The sequence below is a fragment of the Populus nigra genome, chromosome 4 (genome assembly GCF_951802175.1).
Source record: "Populus nigra chromosome 4, ddPopNigr1.1, whole genome shotgun sequence".
NCBI classification, from domain to species: domain Eukaryota; kingdom Viridiplantae; phylum Streptophyta; class Magnoliopsida; order Malpighiales; family Salicaceae; genus Populus; species Populus nigra.
In genome coordinates, this window is record NC_084855.1 from 2,141,717 (window position 1) to 2,165,890 (window position 24,174).

The 24,174-nt window shown below is 33.5% G+C and overlaps 2 protein-coding genes across 2 annotated transcripts; both read left to right on the top strand.

Annotated features, from left to right (window-relative positions):
* The first annotated feature begins 6,915 nt into the window (after positions 1 to 6,915).
* On the top strand, positions 6,916 to 9,555 carry LOC133691260 (alcohol acyltransferase 9-like). Its single transcript, XM_062111690.1, has 2 exons — positions 6,916 to 7,473; positions 8,520 to 9,555. The coding sequence occupies exons 1-2, from the start codon at positions 7,045 to 7,047 to the stop codon at positions 9,450 to 9,452; spliced, it is 1,362 nt and encodes a 453-aa protein (XP_061967674.1). The 5' UTR covers positions 6,916 to 7,044; the 3' UTR covers positions 9,453 to 9,555.
* A 3,805-nt stretch (positions 9,556 to 13,360) lies between these two features.
* LOC133691085 (cyclin-T1-3-like) lies at positions 13,361 to 17,581 on the top strand. The gene is made up of 7 exons (XM_062111419.1): positions 13,361 to 13,542; positions 13,989 to 14,284; positions 15,126 to 15,207; positions 15,776 to 15,910; positions 15,993 to 16,165; positions 16,273 to 16,424; positions 16,675 to 17,581. Exons 2-7 carry the CDS (start codon positions 14,094 to 14,096, stop codon positions 17,232 to 17,234), a joined length of 1,293 nt encoding a protein of 430 aa, XP_061967403.1. The 5' UTR covers positions 13,361 to 13,542; positions 13,989 to 14,093; the 3' UTR covers positions 17,235 to 17,581.
* Positions 17,582 to 24,174: the final 6,593 nt, after the last annotated feature.

Genomic DNA, 24,174 nt, shown 5'->3' on the forward strand with positions numbered 1-24,174 from the left:
GGTACGGGTTTTTCCTTTATCGATTTATGGCGGTCATTTGATCGCTAGGAGAGAGTCGAGAATACGACGTCGTTGAATCCTTTGGAATATTTTTATTTTATTTTATTTTTGTGTAAGCAAAAAAATCATTACCCTTATCCAAAAAACGAGAAAAAAAATATCTAGTGCCGGGAGGTGACTTCCATGGAGGAAGTCCACAATACGGGACAAAGATACTATGAAAGTCAAATTTAATTGCCGACATCAACCCTCACTTTTATTTGTTTCAACGGGAAAGATATTATTGCGTGGCCTTTACATTTTCAAGAAAAATGGAGAATTAGATGTATGACTTGCCTTTAACAATTATAGAAGTACCCCACTAGATCTAGTAGATTAATTTAGTAATCATTACTTAGAGTTTGATTGAGTTTTATTTTAAATTAATTTTTTATCAAGTTGCTATCATTTTGAATTTGTATAAAAAAATAAAAGGTTTTTTATTTTAAAAATAAAACAACGTAATTTAATCAATAAAAATTAAATTAATTGATGTAATCCGCATGTTAAACTTAATTAACTCGAGAAACAAATTTCAAGCCGATAATACCTGCCCCGAGTACTATAACCATGCTATACTAACATTTCCCAGAAAATATATGAATTTTCTGTCTAGTTTTTCTTTTCAGGTGTGCCTTTCAGATGATTTTGTCTGTTTGAGAGGCAAATACACTTGTAGATTAGTACAAGTTTTCTTCGTTATTTAATGAACTCCTGGCCAGAGAAACGTTGTGCGGCACTAGAAGAAAATAAAGATCTGCGCATGACCAGATCAGTCAGTCCTAGGGCACCACTCAGGAGTTCTTTACTGGGTAGGTGATGTATAATATATTATCCATTTTTGAGACATTCGCTATTTGATGTCCTATTCTGCTATGCATCTCAGCAAGCACTGTTTTTTTTTTTATTATTATTTATCACATCTATTCATTTGCAGATGGGAAGAAGTGGCATCAATTCAGTCTGGAAAAACTTGGGTGGATGGAGACATTGTTTAAAAACTTAACCGGGCAAGAGGGTTGATTCGGGGCCCCCTGGTCAAAATGAAAAAAAATAATTCCAGTCAAATAACCAAGTTAATACATTGATCCGGTCAATTCAAGCATGACGGGATCAAAATCATGTCACCATCCGGTTATTTTTTTATTTTTTAAAAAAAAATTTAATCAATTTTTTTTTAAGGTATCATAACACCATCCTGTTATAGGCAAGGATGTGGCAGCAAGCTGAAGATGGCTGCACCAAAAGGAGTTCTTAGCTTGTGCCACGAAGTATTAAAAATGTTGCACAGAAAAGTGTCAAGCTTGTCTAAAACCAAGAAGCGGAGGAGCCTGACCGGAGAAATACAGAGCCGCCGTTGGTGTGTTAAAAAAGACTAGAAAGAGTAGCTTGCGGTGCGCTTGAGCAGTTGAGTTCAACGCCTTAACCTGGTCCTCTCTCTCTCCCTCGCCCCTGTCACTAGCATAAAAACGGTGATTTTGTGGGTTTCTCTTAAGAGACCGCTAGTTAAAGGAAAAACACCTGAGAAAAATAAGCTGGGCTGGATTCTACAAATCAACCCAATTTCTAAATAGCCCAATGGGTTTTATTTGGGCTTCAACTTTACATGTGATCTTTTTTACAGAGGTAATTCTGTCTCAGTTGGCCCAAACCACAGAATCCCGCACGCCTATGGCTTGATAAGAGAAGAGGCTCGTGTGGTCTCGCTTTTTTGATAAAGACATCTTGTGGTTTTATTTTGGATAGTTAGTTCTTATAATTTGTTTTGTTAGGCAGTAAAAGTCCCTTTGTTCATGGTTAACTTAATTTTATTTTTATTTTTAAAGGCAAGGAGCGACACATGTCATATTTTTATTAGTCTCAGTTAAAAAAATTAATAATAATTAGAAAAAATAAAAAAATGCTATTTTTTATACATTTACTACTGGAATTATTATTTGAATGTTTTTACAAAAATATGTAATTTTTCTATTATATTTTAAGAAGTCAAGAAACAAATAAAAAAAAAGTGAGTTTTTATTATAAAAATAAAAAATGAAAGGGCTGGACATCCCATACTTCAGTGATTTTCACAAGTTATATTGACAGCTGGTGTTCTCGAGCTTGCTACAAAAATCCATCCTTTTTACGCCCCCCACCCCTCTCCAATATATATATATATATATATATATATATATATATATATATATATATATATATGTCCAACCTTCTGCATTGGTGAACTTTGTTGAGGTAGGCTACACCATGTTTCCAATCTGAACTTGTTTTATTTTTTTGATTAATGTATAAACTAATTTGAATATATTTTCTATCATCAAATAATAAAAAAGACATTTTATTTTGGAAGAATGAAACTTTAATATGTTAATGAGTGAAATAATGCAAGATGAGTTAAATTCCAGAGAATGAGTTGATTGGTTGAGGGGCAATATCATCGTAGCTAAAGAGTCTCGAAGTACTTGCCCTTTTAATTACATGCTGGAAGTTCTTAATTTCGAAGGTTTCGATTCCAGCCTAGAATGATGGCAAGCTTATCCTAGCTTGTAGTGGCTTGTCGGTGCCACATAATTACTAGTTGAACTTGCCATGCCATGCAAGTAACAATTACAGACAAGTACTAGAATAGTGGGAAGGGAGATTTTGATTGGAAATCTCTCTATTCTATGTATTGTCTGAGGTATATATACATGCTCTCATTAGGGCATATATGCCTGTACAATTAAGGTGGGCTTGACAAGAACTTTGATTCCACTTTTTTCATCTCGAGTCACTAAAAATGTGCATGGGTAAAAGTTGGGCGGCTTAATGTAATATATGTTATGCTTGGGATAGGGAAAAACAAATTGCTCTTAACAAAGTATATTCTAAAAGGCTAACTTAAGAGAATTTTACCTGATACCATGGAAATATTCAGCGTTTTTTAAACTTAGAGATGGTCAGGAAAAGTTTTTAATGTCAAGTCTTGGATTTTCTATGATGTGAAATATTTATGCAATTAATACCAGCTCTAGGAACTTGATGCTTGTTCCCTCCTTTATCTATCAAAGCCTTTTTTCCCTTTCTGCATGATAAGATTTTTCAGTGCTTTATTTTGACTACTTGTGTGTGTTTGTGTGTGTTTATATATATATATATATATATATATATATATATATATATATATATATATATATATATATGTCGACAGCAGGAATCATGCTTAATCATTTCAATCAACTAAAGTTTAGTTGAAACTGAAAATCAACTAAAGCTAATTTAGGTCCCTGTAGTAGCATAAAGCATCAATGTGCTCTTTTAATTAATTATCCCTACACATGTAGTTTAGAAAGCAGAAGTCCAAATCAATGCCCCGCCTGGGCGGCAAAAGTTTAATGAAAAAAATTACCAATGTGAGCAGGCTTATTGCTTGATAAGGTTAATCTCAAATAAGAGAAAAGAGGGAAGTCTGCTTAATAAGAAGGTACGTGAATATTTTGGGAACATTTTGGCAACACATCATCTCTGCCTTTGTTGAGATGACTAAAGCTCACAGCTGCTCTGGAATCTTAGGCTGCCAAGCGCCTAGATTTTTAGAGATATGGAACGAAGAACATTGCCCCAAAAATGAAAGCAATATGTGCAGCAGCACTTGCCCGTAAACAAATTCCAAGTCCAAAAGCTTCCTCTTCTTCTTTTTTTTCATTTCTATTTGTTTTTTTATATATACAATTATTAAACTTAGCCCGGGTAGAAGGCTGGCTTGGAACTTAGCCGGCCGACTCTTGCCCATTTCAGGTTTCAAAAATAAAAAAACTTGGATTCGACTCACCTAATCAAAACCCAATTTAACTTTATAAAAAAAAACTTTAAAACAATTTTATTTTAATTTTCATGATTAATCCACTCAATAACATTAGGCCAGATTAAGAGCTGGATCAGGTTTAATAAATTTGAGGCAAGAATTGAGAAAAATCTGAGGATAAGACATGGTATCCAATACATTGCTACCTTGGCAGATTTTAGTCCCATGACCTCCAAGCAGGAAATACTGCCCAGAATGTCCTGCTACCAAGCGGAAGCCAGGAACTAAGCTTGTCTAGATGTTTCCGATTTTCTTGCAGCAATCTGCAGACAAATTTTTCCTCCATCACTGCACTGCTACTCATCAACCCGATGTTTAGACATGTTTCTTAAAAGAGACCATATTTGTACGTAGCCAATCCCAGTGGACAAATTAGGGAAATCCTGGGCTGGGATTGAGTCACTTGCTATGTATGTACACACACATATACAGAAATAATTGATCATCACTGGAACCAGGCTATAAATAAAAGCAAATGTCATGATTTGGATGGCATGCAGTTTTGATTAACAAGAGTGATTGTGCTAATCAGGTAATTAAATTTTATAGAGTAATATTGTATCTAGCGGTGGCCTACGGCAATTAAGCTTTGGGGTAGCTTGGCACCCCCAAAGTTTTAAACAAATTTCATTTTAGTATTTAAATTTTTTATTTTTTCACAATAGTTATGCATTTAGTCCCTTCAAAAATAAAATATTTACACTCCAACTTTATAGTTTTTATAATGGCACTTTCAGTTAATATTTTCTAGTTTCAACCCTCATTATATCCAAATAACAAGAAATGTATTTTTTTTAATGAAAAATGGACATCCATGTCCACACACCATATCATAAAATAAGATCTATCATTGCAAGAAGATTTATATCTACCAATATTTCTCTCTTTATTTTTTTTTAATGTAATTGTGTTTGTGATAACCGGTGATTTTATACATACATATATGATTCTACCATAACTAGATAATGATCTACTCCAAACAGATTATATAGATAGCCTAGCAAATATATTTATAGACGAGTGAGATGGATCTAGTTTCAAGAAAAAGTTTGGTCACGTCATACTAGAATAACGACTTAAAAATGTCATAACTTTTAATCCGATCGTTGGATCGTGCTCAAATATTTATAGGAGTTTCCAGATGCTGTTTTTGTAGTTTTTCTTGTTATTTTTGAATTTCACGCTTCTTTACTCGATAATTTTATATTTTTATTTTGTTTTCTAATTGTGGTAGAATTTCTAATCCATTTAAGACTTTATAAATCTCTTAAAGAAGGAACTGAAGGATTGCTATTCTAAAGAAAATAAAACCTACAAACTTGAGGTTCACATCTTCAATCCCTTACACTCATTAAAATTTCTACGTTTTTTCTTTGTTTATTGTTGTTTTTAGTTTCCACCACATCACTTTTCTTATGATTTTTAATGTTCTCTTATGAAAAATGTTGCTTTCACTAAGAGGTGTGTCTCACGAAATAGAAAACTTAGCTATGCATTCACTCACAAACATAATTTTAGTCGCGGTCTAAGAGTTATATATATTGTAGGTTGGTCATGACAATTTAAGTTATTTTGTTTTAACCGAATTAAATATCTATATTTAACTAAATCAACTCTCATTTTAATTTAAAAATAAACTCATCTTGACACAGGCTTTGAATTGATAAATTATCAAGCCAACTCATTTACTAGATTTAAGTTTAATAACTATATGACGTGATGAATCTTCAATCAACTTTCCTTCTTAATTTTTTTCCTTTTCAAGTGGCATTATGTCAATAAGTTATCAAACTTGTTCTGGTAGTATGGTTCCGTTGAGAACAGAAATTTTAAAATAAAGAAGAGTACTCGATCGTTGCATACAATAGACTATATAGAAGCCTCATGAGTTAATTATTTAAGAGTAATTCCCGTGTTTAACAGCTTGATAAAAGTTCATCGCCCACTATCTTAATTATATGTTAATTTTAGTTGTTTCGGACATATGTAACTTTTATATATATATATATATATATATATATATATATATATATATATATATATATATATACACACACACACACACACCATCGTTAATTTTTTTAAGTATAAAAAATAGTATTTCATTAATACAAGACAACACAAATACAACATTATTAGCACATTATAGTTATAGAAAGTATAGCAAGCGTGAGGGATCTAGCTATTTGAAAAAGATCTCGACAATATTAACGGTGAAAATTGAAATTTTAAATAAGAATTGATTCAAAAAGCATTAAAAATCGTCTGAACAATAGTGGAAGAGAATGAAGATCGATGTTAGCCACTCTTTTTTATTTTTGCAAAGAGATTTTTATATAAAAATTTCCATTATATATATCAAGCTTAAAATCTCTTGAGCAAATATTATCATTAATTAAATTCAAAATCTCTTAATTTCATTCTTAATCATAATAAAATAATATCATTATGTTCAATTATCATTTTTTATTTTCTTCTTCTTGTTTTTTTTCCCTGTTATTCTCATTCCCCAATCTTTATATCATTTTAAAATAATTTATTTTATATAAAAAATATTTTGAAATCACCCTTTAAATTATATTATCAAACGCACACCATATATCGATTACATATATTCATTTTAAATGAAAAAAAATACTATATATAGCATCGGTGGCCCTTGAATCTTTAAAAATATTCCATGATCTTATATATTTCTAGGTGATGCCCGACAAAACATATGCTCCCTCTCCATATTGGAATTTTGATGTTCTACCACTTAATATATATATATATATATATATATATATATATATATATATATATATATATAGTGTGTGTGTATTTATAAATATAGTGTGTGTGTTTTATGATGTTAAAATGTCAAGTGTACGGACAAGGTCTTATACAAGGTAGATAAATGCACGCACTCTTCTTAGCCTCACTCTTATAAAGGAATCGGATTGTACCTTCACCATATCTAACCGTAGATCTCTGTGTCTCTTGTCTACAAAAGCTCTACCTCTCTCCCACTCTCTCAATTGTCTATCAATCAACTCGCACAAAAGCTCTACCTCTCTCTCTCTCTCTCTCTCTCTCTCTAACTTATCTATCATCATCATCATCATTATCATCGTCAACAAGCACCTGAAGAGTACGAAAAGAACAATAGCTAGCTAGAAAACATGTTAAAATTACCGGAACTTCCAGACTGTTTCTATCAGAACCAACCAACCTTAATCTTTCCAAGCAGCCCAACACCAAAGCATTCTCTGTACCTTTCCAATCTTGATGATCAAAAGTTTTTAAGGTTCTCCATTAAATATCTCTACCTTTTCAAAAAATCTATAAGCCTTGATATCTTGAAATATTCACTCTCCAAAGTTCTTGTGCATTACTACCCTCTAGCTGGGAGGTTGAGAGCCAGCACAGAAGTTGATCAAAAGCTTGAGGTTGATTGCAATGGAGAAGGTGCTGTCTTTGCTGAAGCTTTCATGGATATAACTGCTGAAGAGTTTCTTGATCTTTCCATGAAACCAAACAAGTCCTGGAGGAAACTTCTATACAGAGTGGAAGCTCAGAGTTTCTTGGATATTCCTCCTCTTGTAGTTCAGGTTAGCTTCTTCTTCTTCTTCTTCTTTCATATTTCCTGCAGAGACTTTTCTTGAAATGTTCTCCTGTTTGCTTTTATTTTCCAAGAGTCACTTACTTCTTCAGGGTTCTTGAATAATTTTTTCTCTCAAAATCATTGTATTTCCTAGACCCTGAATTAATTATTCATGGTTAATTAATATACTATGCAACAAATCAACTTACTGGAAATGAGCAATCCGAGTGTTTATTGTCTGACTTGTTGCTTAATTAATAATTTTTATAATTAATTAGCACCTAGCAATGGCTAATGTGCTTTCGTTCCTTCATTAATTTATTCAATCCTCGAAAATTTTGCTAGATCGCCTATTTGCTTTAGTGCTCCCAGATCCTCTGACGTTACCAATTATAGATAAACACATGTTGTTCCAAGTTGTCCAGTATGATCTTTCTCTTTCAATCATACATGATGGTGCCAAGGCAGCAACAAAAAAAAAATCTATGGCTAACGACACCGTTTTACTCTGTTTGCCTCGCTTCATACTCAGGATAATGTTGTAGTAGATGTCCCTACCCTTCTATCATCACATATTGCTAAACTCTCCTTTGTTCCTTTCACTTGTCTTGGTTGGTGAGTAATGAGTTTTGAGAGCCTCTCCTTTTCTCTACCGAATTGTCCCTAGTTTCCGAATTTATCTTTACTTTATTATTCAATTTCTTGGCTACCATTCTCTTATAATTTTCCGAATTTATTTCTCGTATTGGTTTCCAGAAAATTGAATAATTGGACGTTCCACATTCAATGGCCTTCGCATGTGAAACTCACTACACTCCATAATGTACGATATTCATTAATTTAAACTTTAATTATAGTTTATATTTATATTTATCTTATTATATATTTTAAGAAAATTATAGTTTATATTTTTTATAATTATAAAATAAACTAAATTATAGAATGATTTAGGATATTAAATGCATAGTAAATTTTTTACTTGGTCTTTTGAAAGCAGCCTTTTTCTTAAAAATCACACTTGAAGAATTTACCTTCACATTTTTTTCTTTTCAGGTGACGACTCTCAGGTGTGGAGGGATGATCGTGTGCACGTCGATCAATCACTGTGTATGTGATGGCATAGGCACATCACAGTTTTTACATGCATGGGCCCAGATCACCACAAAACGGAATCTTGATCTGCCAATCTTACCGTTGCACAGCCGCCACTTGTTAAAACCCCGAAACCCCCCAGAAATAACCTTCACTCACCCAGAATATGTCCGAATTGCCCCTGGAGAAAATGGCCACTTGGACATGGATATTAACCATTTTCTACGATCTCAGCCACTAGTGCCATCATCCTTAACCTTCACTGCCTCCCATATCCTCCACCTCAAGAAGCAGTGCGTGCCATCGCTGAAGTGTACCACCTTTGAAATATTGGCATCTCACACATGGCGTTCTTGGGTTAGGGCACTGGACTTGTCACCTTCACTCAACGTCAAGCTTCTCTTCTCCGTAAATGTCAGGAAAAAGTTAATCCCAGAAATACCACAAGGGTATTATGGGAACGGATTCGTGTTAGGATGTGCACAGTCTTGTGCCCAGGATTTGGTCACTAGCAACATGTACCACGGCGTCAAATTGGTTCAACAAGCTAAGTCAAGTTTAACTGATGATTATGTGAGGTCGATGATTGATTTGTTGGAGGACAAATCAGTAAAAACGGACCTTTCGATGAGTTTGGTTATATCACAATGGTCTAAGTTAGGGTTAGAGGATTTGGATTTTGGAGAAGGCAAACCATTACATATGGGTCCCCTGACAAGTGATATTTACTGCTTGTTTTTACCAGTTGCTGGTGATTTTGATGCTGTGAGGGTGCTACTATCGGTGCCAGAGAGTGTGCACGAGAAATTTGAGTATTACATGAAGGAATGTTTGGGCAATGCAGCAAACGGGGATGCGAAAGGGTCTCATGTGGAAGAAAATGGATTCTGTTGAAGAATCTTGTGCTATTTTTATTTATTTTTCTCTCCTTTTTCTCTTGTTTTCGACTCTTTAATTAATAAAAACCATGTGTGATGGGATGAACTAATTAATATAATTTGAGAGTATGTGATGATGAAATATGACTGATAGCAGGAGTTTTGGCTATAGATCCGATATGCATGCCTAATTAACCAGGGTGGTGCGTGCCTGTTTCAATATAATAAACATAATTTAAATTATTTTTTATTAATTGAGCTTTCTTTAATGATAAAGAAATTACTAAAACTAGTGTTTGATTTTAGCAAAATAAATTATTAGATATGCAATTGATTAATTAATTAAACTATGTATGGTATCAAATAATAGTAATAATAATGCTAAACATCAAGAAAATATGAGGAAAAAAAACTTTATAAATAAATATGAATAGTTGAATCATGATCTCAAATCGAGATATATCTATAGATTTCATTAGTCCAACGATCAATGTACGTTTTTAGTACGTAAACTACTGAACGAATCGGAAAATTAAGATATGATTAACTAACGCATTAAATCCCAACATTATGATGCAATAATTTTCTGGACTTCGTTGATTATGCAATAATTTCTCCTGACATTTTGTCTTTAACCATAATTGTTCAGTTTAAAAGAATATGCTTTTCATTTCTTGTATGAATCCAACCAGTGGCAGAGGTAAGGTAACATTGATTTTGCGTACAAAGTCAGTCGCCTGATTAACATCACTTTGTCATCTTTTTGACTTGCGTTACTAGATTTCGTTTTTAAGACGGGAGTTCTTGGCAGATTAGGATCCATCAAAAGTCCTCTCGGTAGCCTTTTATAGCGTGGCGTATTCGGACCTACTGGCCTAAAAGCTCTCCGGCGGCCCCCCCCGGGCTTTCGAGCAAGGTCGTTTTCTGATATATACGACTAGCATTACTGATCATATAGCCTTACCAGTTTCTAGCTAGCCCTGAGAAATTCATCGGTTGAAAATAATCTAAACCGGTCAGTAGCCAAATCGCATTTCGTTCTTTCAGCTATGAGACGGTGATTACAAAGTTTTAATAAATTGTTAGGTAAAGTTTTAATTATATTAATTTATCAGGTGAAAAGTTGAGTGCTCCATTCATTTCAAATTATAACTAGAAAATCAATTAATAATACTATTTGGATCGATGCTGTGAAAAAAAAGATGACCTAACCCTATACTTTTATGGTTTTATATAGTGATTGGCTATTAATTGTTACATTGTCTTTCATAGACACTAATTTCTTCTGGTTCGACCGGGTCTTAGAGCTAGGTGCTATTTATATATCTAAGTTGGTGTATTCTCCCAAAAAAAAAAAAAAAAAAACTCTTACCCTATATATCTCTGCTTGATGTAATGGCACCATAGCATATCTTTGAGAGATGCTATTTAAGTTTATAGGATCGATATGCGGTATATCTGCTGGAATAAGCATACAAACTCATCTAAAAGTTGATTTTGAATCTCTTTCCTTTAGTTTTCCTTTATTCTAAAACATAAAATATATAATCGTCGCTATGTATATGAACTTAAAAAAGGGGCGATGCGGCATCTTATGACGTGTTGAGAATTGTCTCTGTATTTCAAAAAAGGTTATGCCGTCCAATTTCGAGCAATACCCTTGTAATGCTCCTAAAACAAATCATTAGACAACGTCAATCATGAGTTGCTAGGTGTTTGATCAATGGAACGGAGATTTGTGAATGGCAAGCTGGATTTGGTGATGAAAACCATTACAAAGAGTATATATGATTGTTATGTCACTGAGATCTTCTTGTTTTTTTTTTTTTTAATTTTGTCTATATTTAATTCCATTTTGGGCTATTATTGTTTTGAAGATTCAATAATATCCAACCAAATGCAAGTGCTTGTTATGTAATTATGTTCTTCCTCTGCCTTTCTTCTATCCAACTACCAAGGAAACGATGTGGCTATCACCTTCATGCGAGGAAGCAGCCATTCATCTAATTAATATTTGTAGCCATGATTGCGTTGTGATCATAATCTCTCTTTTCGGGAATCGAGGAGTTCCAGCTCTCCCACTATGGACAGATCATTTTTTATTTTGTCTTTAATACTTGACGGATGCAAACATCTGATATGGTAGGGAGAGTCCCAAATAACTTAAAAAAAACAAAGAGATGAGATAAAATCATTGCACTTGTTCGATACCACTTTCATTGTCGATCTAATAAAATAAAAGATATCCTCGAGATCTTGTTTTTCTAACATTGTCTGCTTCAGGTCATGGAAATTGTATTGAGTGTTAGGTCAAACAAAGTTACCATCACATTCAACAAGTGTGCATTGTGCACTTAATTGTCCGACTTTCCTTAAATTCAAAAGGAAGAAAAAACTTCTAGAAGTTTATATAAAAACATTTTATACACTAGAGTACTGAGTTAAATCGTATTTAACTAGTTAAAGTAATAGGTATAGTCACAGCTAATAGCAAGCTATAAATACAAATCATCAAAACACAAATAAGACTAGTTAATTTTAGGGCTAATTGTCCTCTACAGATTAATTCAGGCATGCCCTAAGATCTATATAGAAGGTCTTTATTGATGTTTATCCCATAAAACGAAAAATAAAATTTCTAAATAAATATTTGTATTAATTATATTGCATGATGTTTTTTGAAAATAGTTTTTATTTGAAAATATATTAAAATAAATTTATATATATTTTTCTTACATGAAAAATTATGAAAAAGCACGAAAAATATTAAACTTTTTTTATACCAAATACATTTTTAAAATGCAAAACGCAATTTAAATTAAATAGCTAAGAAAATCGAGATTCGACTGAGTCGTCAAAAGCGTGATCAATACTGCATGATGAAGCAGGTATCTGCAAATTTTGGCATTACGTATTTATTTATTTATTTATTATCCTTTTCCATCTCAGAGACCGTGGCAAGCATTTTTATCAATAATTAATAAGGCAACTAGGCCACTACTAGACTACTTTATAGATCCACATGAGAGGGACGTAGTGCTACATTTTAAAGGTTTTGATTCCAAATTCTACTATATATATAAATCTATTGTTAATTAATCGTCTCACATTAATTTATTTATGATGTGAGCATGTTTTAATATGCTCTTATCCAGCATTAAGTAGTTGATAGGAGTACAAGACCCACATCCCTCGTGATTCGGTTGACTTTCGGTGGGATCTTGATTGACTTTCTACCAAGTCCATTAAGCATTTCAGTTAATTAATAAAATTATTGTCCATAAATAATCATGATATTAAGTAACAGTCAAGAATTTGGCTGTGTGTGTGTGTGTGTGGGGTTAAAAGATTTAATTAATCCCTGCTATGTTTTATTTATTTATGCTAACTTGCCTTTCTACCTTTACTTTTATTTATATCAGCTATCCAACTCGCTATGCGCCGCGAGTTGTAATTTTTTAAAAAACAAATATTGGCAATGTAGAAGCAGAAATAACGTTCTTTTTTTTTTATTACTAGAGAGGGATAACTTTTCCTTTTGATTTCATTTTCTGTGAAGGGGAATATGAAAAGGAAGAAGAGAAAGAAACTGAGAACGTGCTCGGATATTAAAAAATTATATATTATTACTCCTCTCATATTTAACAAGAAGTAAGATGAGCTGATTTGGCAGCATAATTAATACTGCCGGATCCATCCACTTTTAAATTGGGCTGAATGGGCCGAAATTAGCAGTCTACACACTTCTCTTGAGCTTTCATCTAGTGAAAGGACTTTGCCCACGTAGATGACCAATCGGGTCCAGTAAATTTCAGTTCAGGCCCATATAGCTAAAGATCACGTGAAGCATGAGGAATCTCAAGTCTCCTTCCTTCACTACAAAGCAACAACCGCCGCAGCATGCGTTGCGGAGCGCGTGCAAAGAACGCTTCACGCGTTTGAGATGACGAAAGCACGTCCACCATCAGAGTCAACGTCAACTTCACTGAAATAGAAGGGGAAAAAATAAAAAAGCAAGAAAAATAGAAGAGCTTCAAACGGTAACCTAAAAGCCAGGGTTACTGAAAAGCGACTGTTGCATCCCCTGATCCTTCCATCTTCTCCAGGTATGCATGACTCTTTCTCAATTTCTAGGATTTGTTCTTTCGATTAATTGATCCTTCTTTTCTTTTCAATTGATTTTGGAGTTTAATTAAATATAGAATTGTGCGAATTTGAATTTAATTTTATTAATTGCGTAGAATCTTTGTAAAGAAACGAGGCCTCTTCTCTTACAGGAAAAACTAGAAGAAACTTTGCGTAATAAAGAAAATTTTATCAATTGTAATTAGTCATAAGAGCTAGCAATTTTTCTTCTTTTTAGTTATTATTGGAAATCTTGAAATTTCCCCTACAGGAAAATTTTGAAACTTTATGCACCAATAGGTTTTTTAATTTATGCAATTCTTGCTATGAAATTGTTGGTCTTTGGATAATATTTCTTAAAAAATTCCTTTGAAGATTTATCTTTTTTTGTTCAATTTTGTAAATGTTTGTCTGTTTAACTGGGCAGGAAACTGGATCGAGGGGTGATTTTTTAAGTAAGGAAAGTGCGTTTAGCAGTCATATCTTGGGCAGTATATTTAGAGCTCTCTTCCATTGAGAAGAGAAGTTGAGGATGGCTAGGATTGCAACTAGCATGCACTTGCCGAAGGAGCCTCAGTATCATACACGCAAGTGGTACTTCAGCAGACAAGAAATTGAAGATTTTTCCCCTTCTAGAAGGGATGGTATTGACGTTGAGAAGGAGTCTCAATTACGGAAATTGTACTGTTCATTTATTAAAGAGCTCGGCGTGAAGCTTAAAGTGTAAGCTCTAGATTTATTCGTGTTGATCCATGCATTTGAGATGTAGTGGTCTAGTACCTTGAATGTGGCTATATGATGCGTGCTTTGGCTGTGTGCTTCCGATAGTGTTACTAACTTTACATCCCTGTATGTCCAATTCCATATTTATTCCAATGGAAGTTGCTTCGTGTTACTTGCTTCTTTCTAGCTTGTATACTTCATTGAAGTTGCCTATTATGTTAGTTGATGAGGTTTGTGGAGGCTGTTCTATTGGGTGAAGATTCAGACGAAGTTGGATTCCTATTTTCACCCAGTTGCTTGTCCTCACCAGAAGGAAGAATTTTATGCCTTTTTACATTGTCATTTCCAGTTCTGCTGCTGTTCTCTGCATGGCTTAGCAGCATTTATTTAATCCATCTTCCACTCATGGTTGACGGGATGGTTCTTGATTATATTCATAGTCTCTTCTTGTTTTCACCTTGTCTTGACTTGATTAATGCTTTAGGTGCTGTTGTTGCCATGTGAAGTGGTTTGTTTCACTCTGGTTGCACAATCTCTTGCTATCATACTGTTTGTGGAGTCATCCTTTTGAAACTGTGCTCCTCTATCTCCATGCTCCTTGTGCTCCATGGGAAAGTAAAAACACACTTCGGATGATTGGAGCACAAAACCATCTCCAACAACTCTTAAGTTGTGTAACTTGATGAACCCTCTGAAAGGCCTAAGAGTATTATTTCATAGTTGTATGGCTGTGGTTCTTGTCATGTCATCATTGCCCTTTTATGCAAAACAATTTATTTTCATGACACTCTTGGCATTTCATATTCACTGGTGATGGTGACCCTTGATGTCTGCCCTTCAGGCCCCAGGTGACAATAGCATGTGCATTGATATTGTGCCACCGGTTTTACATGCGTCAATCTCATGCAAAGAATGATTGGAAGGTACTACTTCCATCCTTGGGTTGTATCTGGCTCTCCTATTCTCAACAATTCTTGTGTGGGTTGGCTAATTTGTAATTTTTCTTTGTCGGACAAATACTTATAGCCTGCAAAGCATATATCTAAGCATCTATCTTGTTACACACCCACAGAGCTTACATTTGCATGTGAAACTGAATGTATTGCATCAATGCTTGACATCGATAATGTTGAAAGCAGGAATATGTGTCCATGCTGTTACACTATCTCTTAAAAGGAATTGTTGATATTATTTTTGAATGTAATACCGTTTTCCAGATATATTATACTCTGTTTTTTTTTGTATTTGAAATGCACACTTGCTTTAACCAAGGAACAAATATATTTTCTGACCTTTTCAAGCTCCATACTATTTCAGGTCTACTTTTTATCCTTTTCCTCCCCTGTGCTTAAAGCGAATCATCATTTCTAAAATTGGCCCACGTGCTTATGTTTCACATGCACAGAAACATATACCTTTTTTTTGGGGAACAACAAGCAGATGGCTGGTTTTGATTTGCCTTTAACTCCTTGGAAGTTTTAAAAATTGCAGACAATGGCATCTGCAAGCATGTTTCTTGCTTGCAAACTGGAGGAAACTCCGCGCTTGCTGAGGGATGTTGTTGTTGTGGCTTATGAGCTGATGCACAAAAGGGATCCTTCTGCCTCACATAGAATCAGGCAGATAGTAAGTGGATTCCTGTAATTCTTTCAGTTTCCATGGTTCCAAGCTGTTGCACTTACTTATCCAGCAAATCATTTGCTTGTAGGGATTTTGCAGTAGTCAGAAGGAATTGCTTGTAACCGGAGAGAGACTTTTATTGGCAACAATTGGTTTTGATCTTGATGTCCAACTTCCTTACAAGCCACTTGTAAATGCTTTGAAGAAATTGAACATATACCCAGATCTTGCAAAAGTAGCTTGGAATTTTGTGAATGATTGGTAAGCCCTCTATTCGCTCGTTGTATTTGGTCCAGTGTAGATTTGATTATAGATTCTTGCCAATTATCTCTTTGAATGATCATGTATTTCTGTGATGGGATTTGCAGGCTTTGCACAACTTTATGCTTGCAGTACAAGCCCCATTACATTGCAGCTGGTTCCATGTATCTCGCTGCCAAATTTCAAAAGGTGAAACTTCCTACAGAGAAGGGAAATGTCTGGTGGCTGGAGTTTGACATTTCACCTAAACAATTAGAAGGTATGTTGGTATATATTGCTTTAAGTCAAAATTATGAACATGGGGATCCTTGATCTTGACTACCTGCTGATATCAATTAGCATTTCTATTATATTAAATATTTACGCAGATGCAGTTTTTGTAGTTCAAACACAATTTCTTTTTAAGAGATGCACCCATATTATTAGTAGAACAACTTTTTTCTGTTCATTCATGTGTCCTCGTTTAACTTTCTGTTATTCATCAACCTATTTTCACAAATGCTTTCCAGAGGTCATCCAACAGATGGCCAGGTTGTTAGAGCAAGATCCAAAAAGGACTCTTCCGGCAACGCATGGGAGGGTTCCACAATCTAAAGCTTCTGCCAAGAAGATGGTTACCAGTAGTGCGCAATCAGCTGTTACAAGTGTATCAATGTCTAATTCACTTGCTAGCGATGGGGCTGTGATGGAAGCTTCATCCTCATCTGACAGAAACACCAGCCTGAATGAAGTTTTACCATGTCAAACAATTGATAGTGGTGCAAGCAGTGTTGTTGAGGATGGTGATGGTAAGAATCAGCCAAGAACAGGGGACTATGAGTTGAGCTCCAGCAGCAATATTGCCCCATCTTATAATTCCCATCATAACATTGATGTCCACCAGATTAGAGAGACATTAAAGAGACGGAGATGCCAGATAGCTGCAAAAAGTAGAGCTTCGTTGTCCAATGAAACCATGGATGCTGAGTTAGATACGGAAACCTGGATAGAAAGGGAGCTAGAAGAAGGGATAGAGTTGCAAATTGCTCCTTCAGAGAAGAAACGAAGGAAGGTGCGATTCGGAGGATAAGAGCTAAATAGTTAAGTTACATATAGTTGAACGAGTTTCAGTATTCAGAAATACAAATCTTTCTTGGCGTCCTGCAATTGTCAGGCAAGTTTTAGAATAACCTCGGAAACACTATTCTTGTCATTTATTGATTCCTGAGAATATCAGCTAAAGTAGACACATATAGTTATAACATTTTTTGCATCGAATATTTTCATTAGAGCGAGAGTATTAAATTTGTGAAGTTGTAGATCATATATTACAAGAGATTTTGTAATTGTTAGCAGCAGCGGCATCCATGCTAGGAAATAATTCAGCATGTTGTTTTTCTGCGCTTCTTCAAGGGAAAATTAAGAAGTTCTTCGTTACTTTATTGTTCTCATTCGTTGTCAAGCTACGAGAGAAATTTTCCACGATCCCATTCCCTTTCCTGGTGATGTGAATTTGTAAGCATGGCTTGGATGTGCCCCTGTCGTTCCTAGTTTTCAGCCCATTCGACGAGTAGCTTAGATGAAGCTTGGGTAGTCTTCCGGCCCATTTAAGCAAGGATCCATAGGCACTCCGGTCCGGGTCCTCGGTCCCATCAAAAGCAACTTGGTCAGAAACGAGTTGGGTCATTTATTGGGCCTCTAAAATTGTACTGGGCCGATACTGAGACCTTCTTCTTCTTAGAATATTCTTAGAACAAGGTTATGGATTTTTGAGGTATTCCAATAGTCTATAGTGTAAACTTAGCATTTTCCTTTTGCATTTTTTATTACATAACAACGAACAAAAACATGGTGTAAACATTTGAGAAATTATGCTGGGGGTTGAACAAAGGCTAAAAAAAAAAGACATTAACTTGATTAATTTTTAAGTCAAATATAATTTTAAAATGCATTCATTACCGCACTTTCAAGCACCACAAGAGAAAAAAAAAAGACTTTAACATCATCATTATGATTTGTTTTCTTTTCAGATTAAAATGAGTATTTATTTATGAACTGACATTTTTGGTTTGAATTTATAAAATATTAATTACAGATACCAAACAGGATGGTTTTAAAAAGCTGTCACAGTAATTTTGAGTTTTGCTTTTTTAATAATAATAAAAAAACCAGAAAGGGAAACCGCAGAGTATATTAGAGAATAACAAGTATATATTTTGTGTGGTGTATTTTCATTTATATTTAGGCAAACGATGTGATGGTCAAAAGAGGAAATTAGAATGATCCAATGGCCAGTCCTCCTGAATTATTAGTCGATAGTTCTTTTCTTTCTGCGTCTGAAAATTATAGTAAAATTGATAAGAAGGACGATTATTTTTTAGTCTCTTTTCCTTTCCACCTTCACTTTCCAGACACTTTTGCACACTGGCAATCCTTTTTCTCCGTACCAGACAAAGTGCTGAGACATTTCACTTTCCATCATCTATTATTTTTTACCATCCAATTAGCACAGGGAGAAGCAAATCAAGATCACAAACAGATCACGTGAAAGGTCCAGCATCATTGGACTCCATCTGTAGACAAAGACAAGAAAGCCTATCTGTGCTTTATGTTGGACGACGACCTGGATAAGAGTTGTGCACGAGATATGCCAGCCCCAGTAGATTATAGCCAGAAAGATAGAGGAAGTATATGTAGAGAATAAGGAAATATTTACAAGGGCTCAGTGGACATGGAAAGCGAAGAGAAGCATGGCCCTCCTTCTGTTGGATTTTCACGCCTTAAGCTTGACAAAGCATATATTCTCGGGTTCCCATGACTTGTCTTCTTCTCAACACCTTTTAAATCCTGCTCGCTTTAGACCACCTCCTTGAATTTAACAAGCATTTGACTCAGTCGATCGAAATGGAAGAACGAGAAACTGCACGTATTTTATATCATAGGTTAATGGCAAACTTTGATTGCTTTAAGATCGATTACTAGGCTTCTTTTTCCAGACCCTCTACAAAAAACAAATTGCTTTAGTGACGTTGAACCAGTCAGAATATTTCCAGCTTGTTTTATCGATATTGTTTGAAGGAGAATTTATTGGATTCCTCATCTCCTGAAGATGGTTGATGATGGATACTTGTTATAACTATAATATCTATCATGATAATGCGTGTTTGGTAGGAACTCAGCTTTTTGACTACTAAAGATTAAACTGAAAGTTGGAAGTTGCGTCCTGATCATATATATATATATATATATATATATATATATATATATATATATATATATAAAAAAACCGATTGGCATGGATGATTCGCTGTGTTTCTTGATATAGATAGTGGTATAATTATTATTTTTTCATTCCAATAAAAAAATCAATGAACTTATTATTGGAGATAATATATTTTTTTGTTGGATCCATTAATGATTATGAGATTGATATAGAACAATTCAGCTTTTTCTTTAAAACCTTTTAGGAGCACATTGTAAAGATTACATTATCTTTATTATAAGATTAATTAGAGATAATTCAGTATTTTTACATTTTAAAGCATAATTCATATTACCTTTAAAAGTAAATTTTTTCAAACTTGCATCCATGAATATTTTCATATTTTCAAACTAGTGTTTTTGTAATTAACAAGCCAACTAAGACGATTTGATCTTTTGATAAATATAAATGTTATTTAAAAAAAAAATGGTTGGAGCATGCGATATATGCGTCAGCAAGTAGGTAATATTCGTGCTTTTCGGGCGGTGTGTGAGCCATCATCCCACATCCAAACAATGTTTGGAAGCGTCTTGTCATGATCTTCCTGATGGTGTGATGTATATACATAGTAGCGGAATGGTTGGGCTTCCGTGAACTTTATTCTTCTCCCCCCCCCCCCCTTTTTCTCTCTTTTCTTTGTCAAAATATCAAGGTATTCTTTCATTTGTTTTTTGTATCCAATTTGATCATTATTATTTTGATTATTATTTATTTTTAAAATATTTTTTTATTTTTTTCGCTCATCATTTGGTTTCAATTAAATTTTTCAATCAAATTTAGTCCTCATTTTTTTTATTGCTACTTGTTTTTTTATTTTTTTATAATTGAATTTTGTTTTCGATTTCATACCTCAACATTTAATTTCAAATTATTTTTATATCAAATTTAATCCTTATTTTTTATTGCATTTTTTTTTCAATCTCGTGCCTCGATATTTTGTTGATTTAGGATTTTTCCTTGTTATTTATTAAGATTTGCCTTCTATAGCTCATGACTAAGGTCATAGGTTTTGAAAATTAACACGGATTGACTTTGGTCTTTTTTAGGTCTTTTCTTAAATTAGATTTTTTTATAATTTCATCATTCAATATTTAATTTATTATAAATTGATCTTCGTATTTTTTTTCACTTTCCTTTCTAGGTTTATCCTAATCATGTGCATATGGTAGCAATGTTATTAGATTAACCCAAGTTGACTAAAAAAATCTTTCATTACTTTTTTTTTCATTAATTTATTTTTAGTTTTGCCTTTCAACATTGGGTTTTATTTAGCTTGCTTCTGACAAGGTTACCCTAATATCACAATCAGATCATCGATCTGGCATGCTAACCTGGATAGGCTCGGGTCAAGGTTTTTTTTTATTTTTTACGTTGCTAATTTTTTTTGTTAGTTTATTTATTGTCGTTATAATTTTTTTTATCTATATTATTTAAATTAACCGAGTTTATTAAATTCATACAAGTTAATGAACCGAGTATCATATTTGTTTTTTTTTTATTTTAGAAATGCTTGCATCACTTTAGCATTTTTTGTTTTTTTACATTAAAATTTTTTTTGGTCTACGTACAGCGCAGTGCGTCCCTTACGGAGTCCTACCTAATAGAATTCGTTTGATATAAGTCTTTTTAGCTACCATCCACGTTTCATATCTGATCATATGAATAATAAGAAGTAAAACTTTCAACAATTCCTTAATTTCGGCTGGATATACACACGCTTTGCCTTTCACCAAACAAGAAAGGTGGTCAAAATATTAGTTTCGGTACGTCGGCCAAAAATAACAAGGAAAGATCACTTTCCGTAATTAAAACCAATATGTTTATAGGGTAATAGATCATCACAAGTCCAAGATCTACAGTGGAGCGGGAGGAACTCGCAGATACATCGCCTGGGAAAAGAAAAATTCTTTTATCACTTGTGATTTGGTTGCTCAAAACCTTGCTAAATAAGGAAGGAGTGCAGATATTATTTAATTTTGTTGTTTGGCTATGATCCTCCTAAATAATCTGTTGGTATTATATTTAGTCTCTATAGTTTGTGGTATTTTGAGGCAACGTTTTGGTTACTATACAGGGAATAAATAGTGGAAAGATTATATTTTTATATTTAACTAGTTAGTTTAACAAATTTCTATTTTGTATAATGTGATTGTATAACATAATTATATCTTATTTAATCCTATCAACTTCTTTTAAAAAAATAATAATAATCTTTTTAGGATTGTTATACACCGAGAGGTGCATAAGATTACACTTGAATAATTAAAACATTTGCAAAGCAAGTTTTCTCGAAGGGTTGAGGATCCTCCAATATCTAATTCAGGTTAGGTAAGAGATGGAATTCCTGTGAGTTTGTGTATGTGCATGTTTAGTTGCAGAAAATATTCAGATTTGGTAACATATGATTATTAACTGCTAAATCATTTATTATCATAGCTTTATTAATTAGCATGAAATATAGAAAGCATTAGCTTTACAAAATGTACGTACGTCTTATAATTAAGCTCAAGGTTAATTCATTCATATATACTATATATAACTATTTAGAAAAGACTGCAACTTTACAAAAAAAATAAAATATCTTTATTGAAAGTGCCACCAATGGGTGTTTTACCTAAGGTTGACTGGCTATGACCGAATTAGAAAAGGGTTTTTTTTTTTTCAATTTATGATTTTGATGGACCCCTAAAGACATCGATGACAGCAAAATGCTTTTGGAGGGTTATCGAACTGCCTTTAACAAAAGTTCATGTAAAGAATCTTTATAAAAAGAAATTATATATATGTATATATATATATATATGATAAATGATTTAATTATAGCGCATATTGAAAGATTCACCATGTTTTAATCCAAGAATTAAAAATTCAGCATGGATGGCTATGTAGTAGCTAGCTAGCTAGGGGCGCCCCCCCCCAGATCCCTCTTATTTTCTTCGGAGCCTTCGACGACTTTATACTGTTTAAACTCTTATATATTTCCCACAGTGAGTATTTTATATATTTGCAAATAATTAGAAGTGCTTAATTAAAGGGGGGGGGGGGGGGGGGGAGAATAAGGAATCTTCAAACGGTAGCCGTACGTATACCCTTTTTATTCAATCACTCGCTCTAACTTTCGATATGATTGCTACTACTTTTGAATAAAATGATAAACACATTCGGCAGAAATTCCCAAGTTTTGAGCCCATGTAGGAACCAATCCTGGCCATTTTTTTCACTTCAACAGCACTTTAAGTAGTTCTCTAATTAATTAATTAATTATTATCTGATTTGTACACGAGTATTATTACCTTATTTTTTATTTTGTTTTTTAATAATCTATACTTCTGTTGCAAGTAAGGGTATGACAAACTATCATTAAAAATCACAGAAATAAATATGTACAAACAGAAAAGAAAACAGAAAAAAGAAAGATAACAACAAGAGATAAAAAAAATATAATAAAACAGAAAGTTTCAGGACTTATTAGATCAACTTTTTGTTTCTCTTAGCAAGTCTAATCTTGTGTAAGTGAAGTTTCTTTCAAGTGACTTCAACTATAAAGCTAGACGATAGACGATAAAGAATTAAATCAAATACTGAAAAATTTAAAAATTTCTTGCCAATCAAATACCCCACAAGACATGGAGGCCAAAGTGAAAATAGTTTTATGTTTGGAGTATAGTTTTAAAACCCGGTCAGGCTCGGCGAGTCGACTCGGGATCCAGGGCTAGAATTGGGTTTAAAAAAAAAAACAGAGAAAGAAAAAACTTGGTGTGACCCGGAGGTTGACCCGGCAAGACCAGCTGGTCAAAAATCTGATTGCAACCCGTTGATTTTTATTTTTTTTATTAAAACAACGTCGTTTTGATTTGTTTTTTTTTAAATTGACCCGGGTAATCTGGTAACTCGATCAAAACTTGAAATTCAAGCCTTAGACTGAACTGAATCTAAAAACACTATGGTATGGAGTCTTCGTAGTGTTGTTTCAAGCAAGCTTCATTTAGCTTTGTAAGAAGAAGGTTAAGTTGTTCAAGTTAATAGATATTTTTCAAATTCCACATCCAACAATCTTGATTTAGAACTGGAAAAGCTTAATTAGTAGAGGGAACATATAATTGAGGAAATAGATATCTACGAATGTCAATTTCTAATCACCAATCGGTCAAAAAACAAATTAATATCCGTAGTGTCTTTCAAACATGTTGCCTGTTTCCCGAGGGAATAGGTACAAGGCAATTTCTACATATTGCCTTGTATATACCTTTTCAATAGCTAGGCTATTGCAATTGCTTTGCTCAAGATATATAATTTTGTCCTTTTCTACCCGTCTCTCATGATTCTATATATATAACTAGTGCGTTTTAATTTAAAATATATTAAAAAAATTAAAAAATATATTTATATTAATATATTAAAATTATATAAAAATAAACATCTTAAAAACATCAATTTAATATCTTTACAAGTAAAAAATAATTTGAAAAGTGTAAAAAAACACTTGGAATATTACGTACCTTAATAACATTAATGCTACGAACCAAACTAAATGCATTACTATATTAATCTGTAACAGCATCCAAGTAAGATCAAGAAGAAAAATAAATGAATCCCTCTAGATCAGTAATGTTGAACAGCAATTATTGCAGGGAATAGCTTACCCTACGATGATCATCATCTCTTGTAGTTTATATATACATACAATCACAACTACCTATGGCGTTCTAAGCAACCCGTCCTAATCAAATAATTAAGCAAGGGTGGTGAAAACATTAGAAATGTTAAT

Coding starts and splice junctions, on each gene's coding strand:
- LOC133691260 (XM_062111690.1), top strand. CDS start 7,045: ATGTTAAAATTACCGGAACTTCCAGACTGTTTCTATCAGAACCAACCA. Junction 7,474..8,519: donor TTCCTCCTCTTGTAGTTCAG/GTTAGCTTCTTC, acceptor TTTTCTTTTCAG/GTGACGACTCTCAGGTGTGG.
- LOC133691085 (XM_062111419.1), top strand. CDS start 14,094: ATGGCTAGGATTGCAACTAGCATGCACTTGCCGAAGGAGCCTCAGTAT. Junction 15,208..15,775: donor ATGCAAAGAATGATTGGAAG/GTACTACTTCCA, acceptor TAAAAATTGCAG/ACAATGGCATCTGCAAGCAT. Junction 16,166..16,272: donor TGGAATTTTGTGAATGATTG/GTAAGCCCTCTA, acceptor TGGGATTTGCAG/GCTTTGCACAACTTTATGCT.